This window comes from Hypanus sabinus, chromosome 7, assembly GCF_030144855.1.
Source record: "Hypanus sabinus isolate sHypSab1 chromosome 7, sHypSab1.hap1, whole genome shotgun sequence".
Lineage (NCBI taxonomy): Eukaryota > Metazoa > Chordata > Chondrichthyes > Myliobatiformes > Dasyatidae > Hypanus > Hypanus sabinus.
This window is the reverse complement of record NC_082712.1, coordinates 130,799,596-130,811,780: the sequence shown is the minus strand read 5'-3', so window position 1 is coordinate 130,811,780 and position 12,185 is coordinate 130,799,596. Positions and strand designations below refer to the sequence as shown.

Genomic DNA, 12,185 nt, shown 5'->3' with positions numbered 1-12,185 from the left:
TTGAAGCTCGTGGGAACCTCCACGTCAGCAGTGAGAGATTGAAGATGTCCTTGAACACTCCCACCAGTCGGCTGGCACAGGCTTTCGATGACTTACCAAGTACAGTATCAGGGCCTGTCAGCTTGCGAGGGTGAATGTTCTGACATCATCCTCAAAGATAGATGACCTGGTCATCAGATGCTACAGGGATTTGCATAGTAGTTTTTAATTCTCCCTTTCAAAGTGTGCATAAAAGGCATTGAGCTCATCTGTGAGTGAAGCATCACAGCCATTTATGACATTGTTTCACTTTGCAGGAGGTAATGGCCTGCAAACCTAACCTCAGCTGACGTGTATCTGATTCGGTCTCTAACCTCAACCAGAATTGTTCTCTCACTCTTAAAATAGCCTTCTGTAGGCTATATCTGGATTCCTTGTTCTGGATCAGCAGTATTGAATTCCACAGATCTAGCCCTCAAGCAGAGTACACATCTCCTGGTTCATCCACAGCATTTGATTTGGGTATGTCCGGCATGCTCTCAAATGCACACACCCATCCACATAGGTCCTGATGAAGTCGCTGGCAACTGTGGTGTATTCATTCAGACTCAAACACAAATCCCTGAACAGTCCACCAACTCAGAGCAGTCCTGTGAGCATTTCTCTGCCTCCCTTGATCCTGGTCGTCACCACTGATACTGTGTGTACTGTCTCTGTCTATACGCTAGGAGTAGAAGTACAGCCAGGTGATCAGACTTCCCAAAGTTTGGATGTGGAATGGCACAATAAGCTTTCTTGATGAGGGCATAACAGTGGTCAGGTGTGCTGGCTCCTCTGGTTCCACAAGTGTAAGGTTGGTCTTAGTTCTTCAGAGACATCTTCAAGCTGGTTTGGTTGAAATCTCCCACAATGACAGGGAAGGCATCAGGGTGCGCAGTTTCATGCCTGCTGATTACGGTCCTCCATTATTCCAGTCCTGGCCTGATGTAGAACATACACTGCTACCAAGCAGAAAACTTCCTCAGCAAATAAAAAGGATGAACTTTGACCGCTAGATGGTCCAGGTTGGGTGAGCAGGACTAAGATAGAGCCACCATGTTTGTGCACGACGATGATTGAATCAAAAGATAGTCCACCTCATCTGTCTGTAAAAGACTGCCCTGTCTTTGCAGAGACTGCCGAAGAAGCTGTGCTGCATCCAAAATTGCGAGTGTGAGCCATCTTTCCATAAAGCAGGGTACACACTGGCCTCTGATGTCTCTCTGGTAGCACCATCTTGCTTAGAGGTTTTCAAATTTATTTTCCAGAGAATAAATATTCAACAGCAGGACAGTCAGGAATGGAAGTTTCAAGCCTCTGAGTTTCATTCGTACCCGCTGACTGGCACAGCATTCCAGTTTCCATTTTGTTAAAGGGGAACTGAACCTGTAACCAAAGTCTGCCATCCGAGGCTTGTTGACTTTGAATATCAATAGATGTTTCAAACATCTTAAAACAATGCTGTTTACTGAAGTACCCATGGCTGCAACCATGGATTTCAGCTGTGGTGGTCCTAAACTGGAATATTTGATTCCTTTTGGAGCTGTACGCAGAGTTGCCACTTATCAAGCCACCTTCAGGAAGGGCAAGTCAAGGGAACACACACCAGCCCTCAATATGGGATCAGCATGAAAGGGTGAGCAATTTCAAGTTCCTGAACGAACTATCCTGGGCCCAACATATAACCATATAACAATTACAGCACGGAAACAGGCCATCTCAGCCCTTCTAGTCCGTGCCGAACATATTGATGTGATTACAAAGAAGGCACGACAGTAGCTATGTTTCATTAGGAGTTTGAGAAGAATTGGTATGTCACCAAAGCCACTCACAAATTTCTACAGTTGTAGCTTGAAGAACTTCTTACTGTTTATGACATCATCTGGTATGGAGGTGCCATTGTATTGGACTGGAAAAAGCTACAGAAGTTGTAAACCCAGCCAGCTCCGTAATGCAGCCTCTGCTGCATGTAGGATATCCTCGAAAGGCAATGCCTCAGAAAGGTGGCATCCGTCATTAAGGACCCCCATCACCCAGAACTTGCCCTCTTCTCGGTGCTACGATCAAGACGGTAGTACAGGAGCCTGAAGACACACTCAACATTTCAGGAACAGCTTCTTCTCTTCTGCCATTAGATCTCTGAATGGACAATGAAGCCATGAATACAGCATCAAGTTTTTTCCTCTCTTTTTGCACTACTTATTTAATTTTAAATAAAGGAAATAGGCTGGTAGGCTGTTTCAAGCATCTTGGAGAACTTGCCACAGTTCTTCTGCAGACTTTGGCTGTCTCACTTGCTCCTGGCTTTCCAGGTAATCCCAGACAGCCCAGTGATGTTGAGATCAGGCCTCTGTGGAGGCTGTACCGACTGAAACCATACAAAAAAAATCTAGAGTGACATCTGCCAGAGATATTAAACCCAATTCTGACAGACCATATGCATTTGAACATCAGCTACAGATAAAGGTCCCAAGCAGGAGGAGGCACAGCCTTGGCTAATCATCCAAGGTTTTTCAATCCAATTTACCAAATCCACATCTGGACCTTGCTGACCACCTATGTGTGTAGCATCTAAACTTTTTCCACTTTTTGTTGTTACTCTTGCTACCTTAAATTTTGGCACACACAAAACTGGACTGTTGTCACAGTTGAAGATTACTGACACCATCAACTTCCTAACGTCAGCTCAGTGAATGTCTTGTCAATTTCAATGCCTTCTGCTCTTCTTGATTTATTGCAAGACTGCACAGCCATTGGCACATGCGAGCCAGCCCTTAAAGGAAGCCACGCACAATGCACTCAATGTTTTCTTAAAGAATGACTATTGTGATGGTGGGAGAAACGAAGCAAAGTGCTGTCAGGGTTTCAAAATGGGGCCTTGCCAGGCTGGTGGAAAACATTAACCACTGCAGAGATGAGCCTTACAAATACCAAAACTCAACGCCACAATTAGGCACCCCATTCAGGGGTTTGTCAGGAAGCCATTTATGATGCCCTCCCTCAAACAGAAGAAGGCAAACTGGGAAAAAAAACAGCAACTGTAGTGGTTTCTCGTGCCTCACAAATGACCAGGAGACGCAGAAGATTCTTCAAGAAGTATTAAACTTTAATTTGCAAATCAAAGCTGAGACAGTCATTGAGCTAGTCGCTGATTGCCCACCAATCCTTATACATAGCATTTTTTATAGCAATCTCCTGGTTTAGTTGTATTAGCATATGCAATCGGTCTACTGTTGCATATCACATCCACCACTACTGTTTCTACCCATTGACTTAATCTACATCTATAGCTACCTCTCATTAACACACCATTGTCTTCTACATTCTTAAGATTTCATTCTCCTACTAAATTGGATACATGCATAGCAAATAGCAAACTCAGACTACATAGTATTGGTTACACAGCAAACAATGCAACTTTTATACTCCAATACAACCTGGGAAGATGTTAAGTGAATTAAAAAAACAAGTCTACCTCAGTGATGGGGATTCAATTGTCTTCTCAAAACTGACCTTTTTACCTAGACCTGAGCCTAAACTTTTAAATGATTACTTTAATTTAGCACTAATTACGCAAAATACAACAAAGTGGAATGAAAACGACATTTTACTATACTCTTAAGGCACCTCATACAATTAATGGTACAAGAGTTTAAATGGAAATTATATGTCCTCAAATCCTTCATACACTTTGTACAGTTCGGGATACAAATTCGAATACGGACATACCATTCTAATGCGGTGAGATGCTTCATTCTGCCCTCTGCTGCAGTACTGTGGGATTTTCTTTTTCCTTATCAAACATCACACAATTCCCCTAAAGCTGACAGTTTGATACAATTAAAGTGCTAAGGTCCAGTCATTGGGAGCTGAATTCATAGTATCGTTTTTCCTTTCACTTTACAGCCAGCAGGTAGGTACATACACCAGGAAGGCCTAGATTGAAATCTGCATCCTACACACTGTGAAGCAGAATCTAACAAATTGCTGAAGCCCATTATTCATAATTTATACAATTATGAAGTCCAATAAGACAATAAAGCTGTGTTAATATTGTGAGTATGAGCTGTTATAACCCGGAGTTAGTTTGCATTAGGACTGGGAATATCTATGTAAACACTTACGTCACTACTTCAGCCTGCCACCCACTAGAAGAGAGAAAGAACATCAAATCAAGAGGAGAATGAGGCCAATTAATAACAATTAGATCAAAGCTATGAAGAGTATGTTCTTACTTTGGTCCACCACACTCTATAGCTGAAGCTTTGACCACTGGTAGCGCTTGGACAGCTGCTGGTTCAATACTCAACGTGTTGTTCTCGACAGCAGCCTGGACCGCTTCGGTCAGCTGTGAAACAGGAGTGAGAGTGAAGGGAAGGAAAATAAATAATGAGGCAGAAAAAGAAACAAAGAGGACAAAGCACAAGACAGAGACAACAAATGCATAAACAAAGACGATGAGAGCCACACATAGAGGTAAACAGAAGCAGACAATCACAGTATACAAGATACAAAAAGAGGGAGGATAGGGTAGCATGGCAGAGAGACAGGAAAGAGAAGAAATAGACAAAAAATATTAGTCAACATACACAGAATTTTCTTATTAACAAGGGGATAATCTTGCCCAAATATTGAGAAAGACCTAAAACTCAGTTATAGTCTAATCTTTCTCCTATCTAATACTAACAGCTGTTCTAGAACAAGAAATAAGATAACTGTAGCACTGCTTTCATTTCCCCTCCACTTTCTTCTTATTTTAAGGTTTAAATATTACACTCGACTCAGCTGCCTCTGAAATTCCTTCACTGTTTCAACAATACTGCAGTTATCAAAATTTGCACATAAAGTCGGAAAGTAATGAACAGTAACTTCTGTACTTTCATAACCAGAACTGAACTGAATCAAGGTTTGCATTCAATGTTGCTTCAAGGTTCAAAAGACATCACATGGGCTCTTTGAAAATTGAACCTTCATCTTCTAAAATGGCCATGAGGAATTCACAAACTCACCTCATGTTTGGCGAAGGAAAGACATGGACCAATGTCTTCTTGGTAAATCCTTTCTAAAAACGGGCAAGCCTTATCCAGAGTCGGTTCCTCCTTCCATGCCTGGAACTCATCAAATAAAATCAGGTCGATCTGCAATGGAAAGGCATTCACATTAATAACAGCATTTTGCTGGCTTCTAAATTGTCATGTGCACCTTTAAACAGAACGCCATCACTGCTGATTTGTTATTAAGGAAACGTATATTCTCCCTCCTCTTTTAAAAGACACTGACTCACCCCAGAGTACAAATTGATGAGTATCAAATGCCCATCGGTAGCCCACTCGATGTTACTTTTAAGTAAAATGAATCAACAGGCCGTGTTAGACAACAAAATCAAAGGACAATCCTACCCTTGCTGGACATCCACACATATGCAGGTTATCAGACTCTGTGGTGGGGAGTTAAGGTTAAGCAACTTTCTTGAGAATAACCTATTCTTATTAATTTTCCCTTCCCCACTCTAAGATCTATCATACAGTTCAACCTACCATCTAATTTTGTGTACAGCAGTGATGATTTCTACAATTCCTCTGTGCATATGGTCATGCACCATGCCTCCCAATGTATTTTCTTGGTATGCATTCCCACACGCTTCCTATAATCCCAACATTACTTCAAAATATATTGAGGAATATTTAAATAAGGAATTGAAGTAAAAATGAACCTAATTGCCAGTTTTCCCATTCTATTTATGTTTCATACTTTTATTTTTATGTCTAAAGCCTTAGTAACAAGATTAGATGCACCTTGCTGATTAATACAGTAAAGAGATTAACCCTCAGTTGGTTGGCATAAAGGCATTCCCCCAATTTATTCATTGATTAATGGTGAGGAAAGGCAGTGCCCTATTTATTAGTTCCTGAAGAAAGGATGAACCCCAGTCATCCTCAGTCATTCATTTATTTAAGAAGAAAGAGAAAGTCCCAATCAATCATTGGATGTTTACAAGTGATTGATTTACCCCAGTCACAGTGAAAAAGCTGTTTAACCCAATCATAACGGAGCACTCTGATCATAGTGGTGAGGCCATAGCACAGTCATTCATCAGGTACCCTAACTGACTGTGGGGAATAAAGGAGCAATGCATTCAGTATTAAAGAACTTGTCAGGACGGAAGTACCCTGATTCTCATTGACAGAGGAGGAATGAATCTACCCTAAACACCCACTACTTCCAAGGTCAATCCTCCAGGGGTAATTAAATATTGCTACTCATTGACTTGGTCTTAATATCTTGACTTCCATTTGATTCCTCTTTTCTCTTTAACTGATTATCTGCTTGTTTGTGGTTATCAATTGAGAAAGCCGATGCATTTCAAAATTAGCAGTCTGAGCTCTATATCACGTCTACCAAGAAATAGATTGAGAAGGTCCCAGAGATAATTTCGCTTACCCTTATACCCAGCAGCTAGGGAAGGCATTCAGTCAAAGGTGCAATGTGCAGCACACCTATAATATGCCTTGTTACCTGTATATTAACTATTTAATCACATTTTATCTGCTTGGGCTGCAGATGAATAATCACATGAGCAGGTCCTTCCAATAAATTTTTTCAGTGCAGATTGGATGAGGAGGAACAAACATGCAGACATAAGTACATTTATTTCAGAATATCATTCTAGACTGGGCAGAGCAAAAGGTGGCAACAGTACCTGATGCTCCCGCTTTGATGATGACTTGGAAAGGTGCTCAAATGGCTCAGGTGTGACATAGATCGCCCTCCCAGGTACGATACAGAGAAGCAGAGACAGAAGAGTAGGTACCCCTGGCTTCAGGAGCACCATGAAAAATTAACGTTAGAAGAATTTGAATATTATACAAGACAGACAGGGAAGATCACCATTATGGAGAAAAGTACAAGCAACTCAAAGTTTTGAGAATAACAGCAGAATCACTTTAATATTAATTCAGTTCTCAAAAGACAGCACATTAAAAGACAGTCACAGGGGAGAGAAGCAGATACACAATCACACACACAGACACATTTAAACACAACCTCACTCGTTACTCCACCATCCCTTCCCGTAAGGAATGGGAGGGAGGAGAGGACAAGAGAGGGAAAAAAATTAGCAGAATGGTGGGGTGAGGAAATGAGAGGAAGAGGAAAGAGTGAAAGGAACAAAAGAAAGATAAAAAGAGAATACAAAGAGCACAGCAATAAATATGAACAGAAAGAACCTCAAATAGAGTCCACTAAGCTCAGGTTGATGGGTTAATTCAGTTTTTAACCCACGCAATTTGATAGTATTCTTTCATAGAGGAAGTGTCAAATATCATTTCATATAAGTGATAAAATTGCACTTCTCATTTAGCCTGGCCTAAGTAGCTGGGAAGATGTTGCTGTCGATTGATAAGGATGGGATCTTAAGAATATTTGGAGGCATATGATAAAGTAGGCCAAGGTCAGCATGGATTCCTTAAGGGAAAATCTTGCCCAGCAAATCTAATGGAATACTTTTAAGGAAACAATAAAAGCAGGATAGACAAAGGAGAATTAGTTGATGTTATGTAACTGGCTTTTCCCAAAGTCTTTGACAAGGTGCCACACATGAGGCTGCTTAACAAGAGCCCGTGGTATTACAGGAAAGATTCTAGCATGGAGAGAGAATTGGCTGATTGGTAAGAGACAAATAATAGGGATAAAGGAAGCCTTTTCTGTGACTACCGGTTTTCTACAGGGGTCAGTGTAGGGATCACTTCTTTTTATGTTATATGACAAGGATTTGGATGATGGAATTGATGGCTACATGGCCATGTCTGTGGATGATATGAAGATAGATCGACGGGCAGGTAGTGTTAAGGAAGCAAAGAGGCTGCAGAAGGATTTGGACAAATTAGGAGAATGGGCAAAGAAGTGGCAGATGGAATACAGTGTAGGGAAGTGTATGGCCATGCACTTTGGTAGAAGGAACAAAAGCATAGACTATTTTCTAAATGCGTAGAAAATTCAAAAATCTGAGATGCAAAAGGACTTGGGAGTCATCATACAGGATTCCCTAAAGGTCATCTTGCAGGTTGAGTCAGTGGTGAAGCTAAATATAATATTGGCATTCATTTCGAGAGGACTAGAGTATAAAAACGAAGATGTAATGTTGAGGCTTTATAAAGCACTGGTAAGGCTTCACATGTAGTTTTGTGAGCAGTTTTGGGTCCTTTATCTAAGAAAGGATGTGCTGACATTGGAGAGGGTTCAGAGGAGGTTCACAAGAACAATTCTGAAAAATGAATGGACCATCATACGAGGAGCGTTGGATGGCTGTGGACGTGTACTCACTGGAATTTAGAAGGATGAGCAGGCGATCTCATTGAAACCTATTCAATTCCGTAAGGACTAGATAGAGAGTATATGGAGAGGGTATTTCCTTTAGTGGGGGAGTCTGGGATGAGAGGATACAGCCTCAGAATAGAGGGAAATCCACTTAGAACAGAGATGAGAAAGAACTTCTTTAGCCAGAAGGGTAATGAATTTGTGGAATTCATTGCCACAGGCGGATGTGGAGGCCATGTCACTGGGTGTATTTAAGTCAGAGGTTGATAGGTTCTTGTTTCGTCAGGGCGTGAAAGATTACGGAGAGGAAGCAGGAAAACGCGGTTGAGGGGGGAAATGGATCAGCCACGATGAAATGGTGGAACAGACTCAATGGGCCAAATGGCCTAATTCTACTCCAATGCAAAACATTACTCCTGTTTACCATTCGCAAATAAATTTTGGCTTGCATACTTGTTACCTCTTGAATGGAAGCATTTAAGACTTCCTCCCACACTTCTCCAGAGTGTGATCAAAAGTTAACCAATTTAACTTGCTGCCCATCTAACATAATTAGTGATATACACACACAAAATGCTGAAGGAACTCAGCAGGTCAAGCAGCATCTATGGAGGGGATATTTCAGACTGAGACCCTTCATTGGGTCTAGTGGAAAAGTCTTGGCCCAAAGCATTAACTGTTGAGTTCCCTCCATAGATGCTGCCCAACTTCCTGACTTCTTCCAGCATTTTGTGTGTGGAGCTTAAGATTTCCAATATCTGCAGAATCTCCTGTGTTTTTCCTTAGTAATATTCCCCATGATTTTGCTCATTTCAGATCAAGCTACTTATGCTGATAGCATAACATTTCTCTTAAATGCTTAACTTCAAAAATTTTACCTATATTTAATTTCTTAATAGTAGTTAAATAAAAGTTGGAGTTATCAAATTTGCTTTGGAGGTTGATGATAAACAGATTTGTTTCCACAGAGTTTAACTCAGTGATGCTCAAGGATTGAAGGAAATATGAGCATGTCAAACTGGGCTAACGCTACCCTTGGAACAAAATGCTGGTCTGATGAAAACTAAATGCCAGAGGTCACAGTGAAATATTAGCTGGGATCTAGAAGCCACAAGGACTGTGTGGTTAAAAGCTAATAGATTCAGGATTTCACAATGACGGTCTTCTGACAGGACTCAAATAAATTGTCATTTTTGTGTGTGAAGCTCCCATTACAAAGAACAGAGAACATAAAACGGAACAGTACAGCTTAGGAACAGGCTCTTCAGTCCACAATGTCTGCCAAAACAATGGCTAACTAAAGCAATCCTTTCTGCCAACATAGTCCATATCCCTCCATTTTCCTCACATTCACATGCCTATCTAAATGTCTCTTACAAGTCCCTAATGTATCTGCCTCTATCACCACCTCAAGCAGCACATTCCAGGCACCTGTATATATATAAAAAATCTTGCCTCTCACATCTCCTTTAAAATTACCCTCTCGAACCTTCAATGCATGCCCTCTGGTATTAGACATTTCAATCCTGGGAATAAGAGACTGTTTACTCTATGTATGCCTCTGTCTTATAAACCACAATCAGGACTCCCCTCAGCCTCCACCACTCCACAGAAAACAGCCAAAGTTGTTCTAACTTCTTGCTATAGTACATGATCTCCTGGCAAACCTCTTCTGCACCCTCGCCAAAGCCTCAACATCCTTCCTATAATAGCTTGGCTAGAACCGTATGCAATACTCCAGATGTGACCTCTAGAGTTCTGTAAAACTGTACGTAACTTCCTGACTTTTGAAGTCAATGCCTTGGCTAATCAAAGCGAGCATGCCTTCTTAACCACTATCAACCTGTATTTCATGGAGCTATAAACTTCGACCCTAAGATCCATTCTGCTCATCAACATTCTTAAGGGTCTTGTCCTTATCTGTGAGCGATCTCTTTTCATTTTGACTTACCAAGGTTTGACACTTTGCATTTTGCCGGGTCAAATTCCATCTCCCATTTCTCCGCCCATATCTGCGACCGATCCATATGCCAATGTAATCTTTGCCTGTCTTCTGCACTATCCACAACACCATCAATATTTGTATCATCTGCAAGCTTACTAACCTACCAATCTACATTTTCATTCAGATCATTTATATACATCACAAATGACTGAGATCCTGGTACAGATCCCTGCTGAACACCACTAATCACAGCTAGAATAAGTCCCTTCAACCACCACCCTGTCTTTAATGGGCAAGCCAGTTCCGAATTTAAACGGCCAATTCATCATGGATCCCATCCATTATAATCTTCTGGATTGACTTCCATGAGGGACCTTGCCAAACACCTTACTAAAATCCATGTAGATAACATCTAAAACTTCACTTTCATCATTCACCCTCGTCACCTCGTTTAAGCACTCAATCAAGTTAGTAAGACACGACTTGCCTCACACAAGCCAAGCTGGCCCTCCCTAATTAGGACATAGTTCTCCAAATGCTCATAAATCCTATCCCAAAGAATTCTCTACCACTGACGTGAGACTCGCCAGTCTAAAGTTTCCAGGATTACCCCGGCTTCCTTCTTGAATATTGGAACAACATAAGCTAAGCCAGACCTCTGGGACACAAAGATGTTGGTCAAGGCCTCAGCAATATCTTCTCTTGCCTCTCTCAATAAACCGAGGTACATCCCATTAGGCTCTAGGGACTAATCCACTTTATTGTGCTTTAAGGGACCCAACACTACCTTCTCCTTTATCTCAATGTCCTAGCACATCAATACACTCAGCACTGATCTCCTTGTCCTCAACATCCTTCTCCTTGGTAAATACTGATGTAAAGTCTCATTAAGGGCCTCACATATACCTTTCACATCCAAGCATTATTTATTTATTTGTTAATACAACACAGAATAGACCCTTCAAGTCATGCCGCCCCAGCAACCCACGTCAAACCTGATTAACCTTGACCTAACCATGGGACAATTTACACTGACCTATGAACTTCACGGTGCATCTGTGATGTGGGAGGAAACCGGAGCACTCGAGGAAAACCCATGCATTCCACGAGGAGGACGTACAGACCTGAAGTTGAACTCTGAAATGCCCCGGGCCGTAATAGCATTGTGCTGTCCACTACACTGACCTGGCACCCAAATGTTTCCCCCTTTATCCTAGAGTGGTCCCACTCTCTCCTTTGTCTTCTTCTTGCTTCAGATGTATATATAGAATATGTTGAGATTCTCTTTAATTCTACTTGCCAAAAACTTTTTATGGGTCCTCCTGGGCTTTGAATTTCCCTTCTTGAGTTTTTTTCTGACTTCTTCATAATCCTCCAGGGCTCTATTTGATTCTAGCTTCCTAAGCATTACATACTTTTCCTTATTCCTCTTGAATAATTCATCACCAATCTAGACATCCAAGGTTCTCTTATCTTGCTATTCTTGTCCTTCCTCCTGACTGGAACACACTTGTCCTGTACTCTGTGCCGTTGGTCTTTAAACACCCTCCACATGTCAGATGTGGACTTGCCCAAAAACAGCTGTTCCCAATTAACTCTCCCTAGTTCCTGTCTAATGCTCCCATAATTTGCCCTTCTCCAGTTTAATACTCTCCTGCAAGGTCCATGCTCAACCTTGTCTATAGCTACCTTAAAACATAGGAAGCTGTGATCACGGTTCCTTAACTGATCACCCACAGAAAGGGTCAGTCACTTGGCCAGGATCATTACCCAACATCAAGTCTAGTATAGCCTCTCCTCTTATACATATTGATTTACGAAACCCTCCTGGATGTACCTAACAATCTCTGCTCCATCTCAACCACTGCCACTAAGAAGGTCACAGTTTATATTAGGGAAGCTGAAG

The 12,185-nt window shown here is 41.4% G+C and overlaps 1 protein-coding gene across 4 annotated transcripts in view; it reads right to left on the bottom strand.

The window, feature by feature from the left end:
- LOC132397201 (guanine nucleotide exchange factor for Rab-3A-like) overlaps positions 1 to 12,185 on the bottom strand; it is a 65,733-nt gene that overhangs the window by 21,094 nt on the left and 32,454 nt on the right. For 3 of the 4 annotated variants that reach the window (XM_059975639.1, XM_059975637.1, XM_059975640.1), the window contains 3 exons: positions 5,028 to 5,156; positions 4,254 to 4,366; positions 4,143 to 4,166 (listed from right to left, as the gene is read on the bottom strand). In XM_059975639.1, the coding sequence (XP_059831622.1) occupies positions 4,143 to 4,166; positions 4,254 to 4,366; positions 5,028 to 5,156 (266 nt within the window). The remainder of the gene's footprint in view (positions 1 to 4,142; positions 4,167 to 4,253; positions 4,367 to 5,027; positions 5,157 to 12,185) is intronic. The other variant, XM_059975638.1, reaches the window with a different exon arrangement.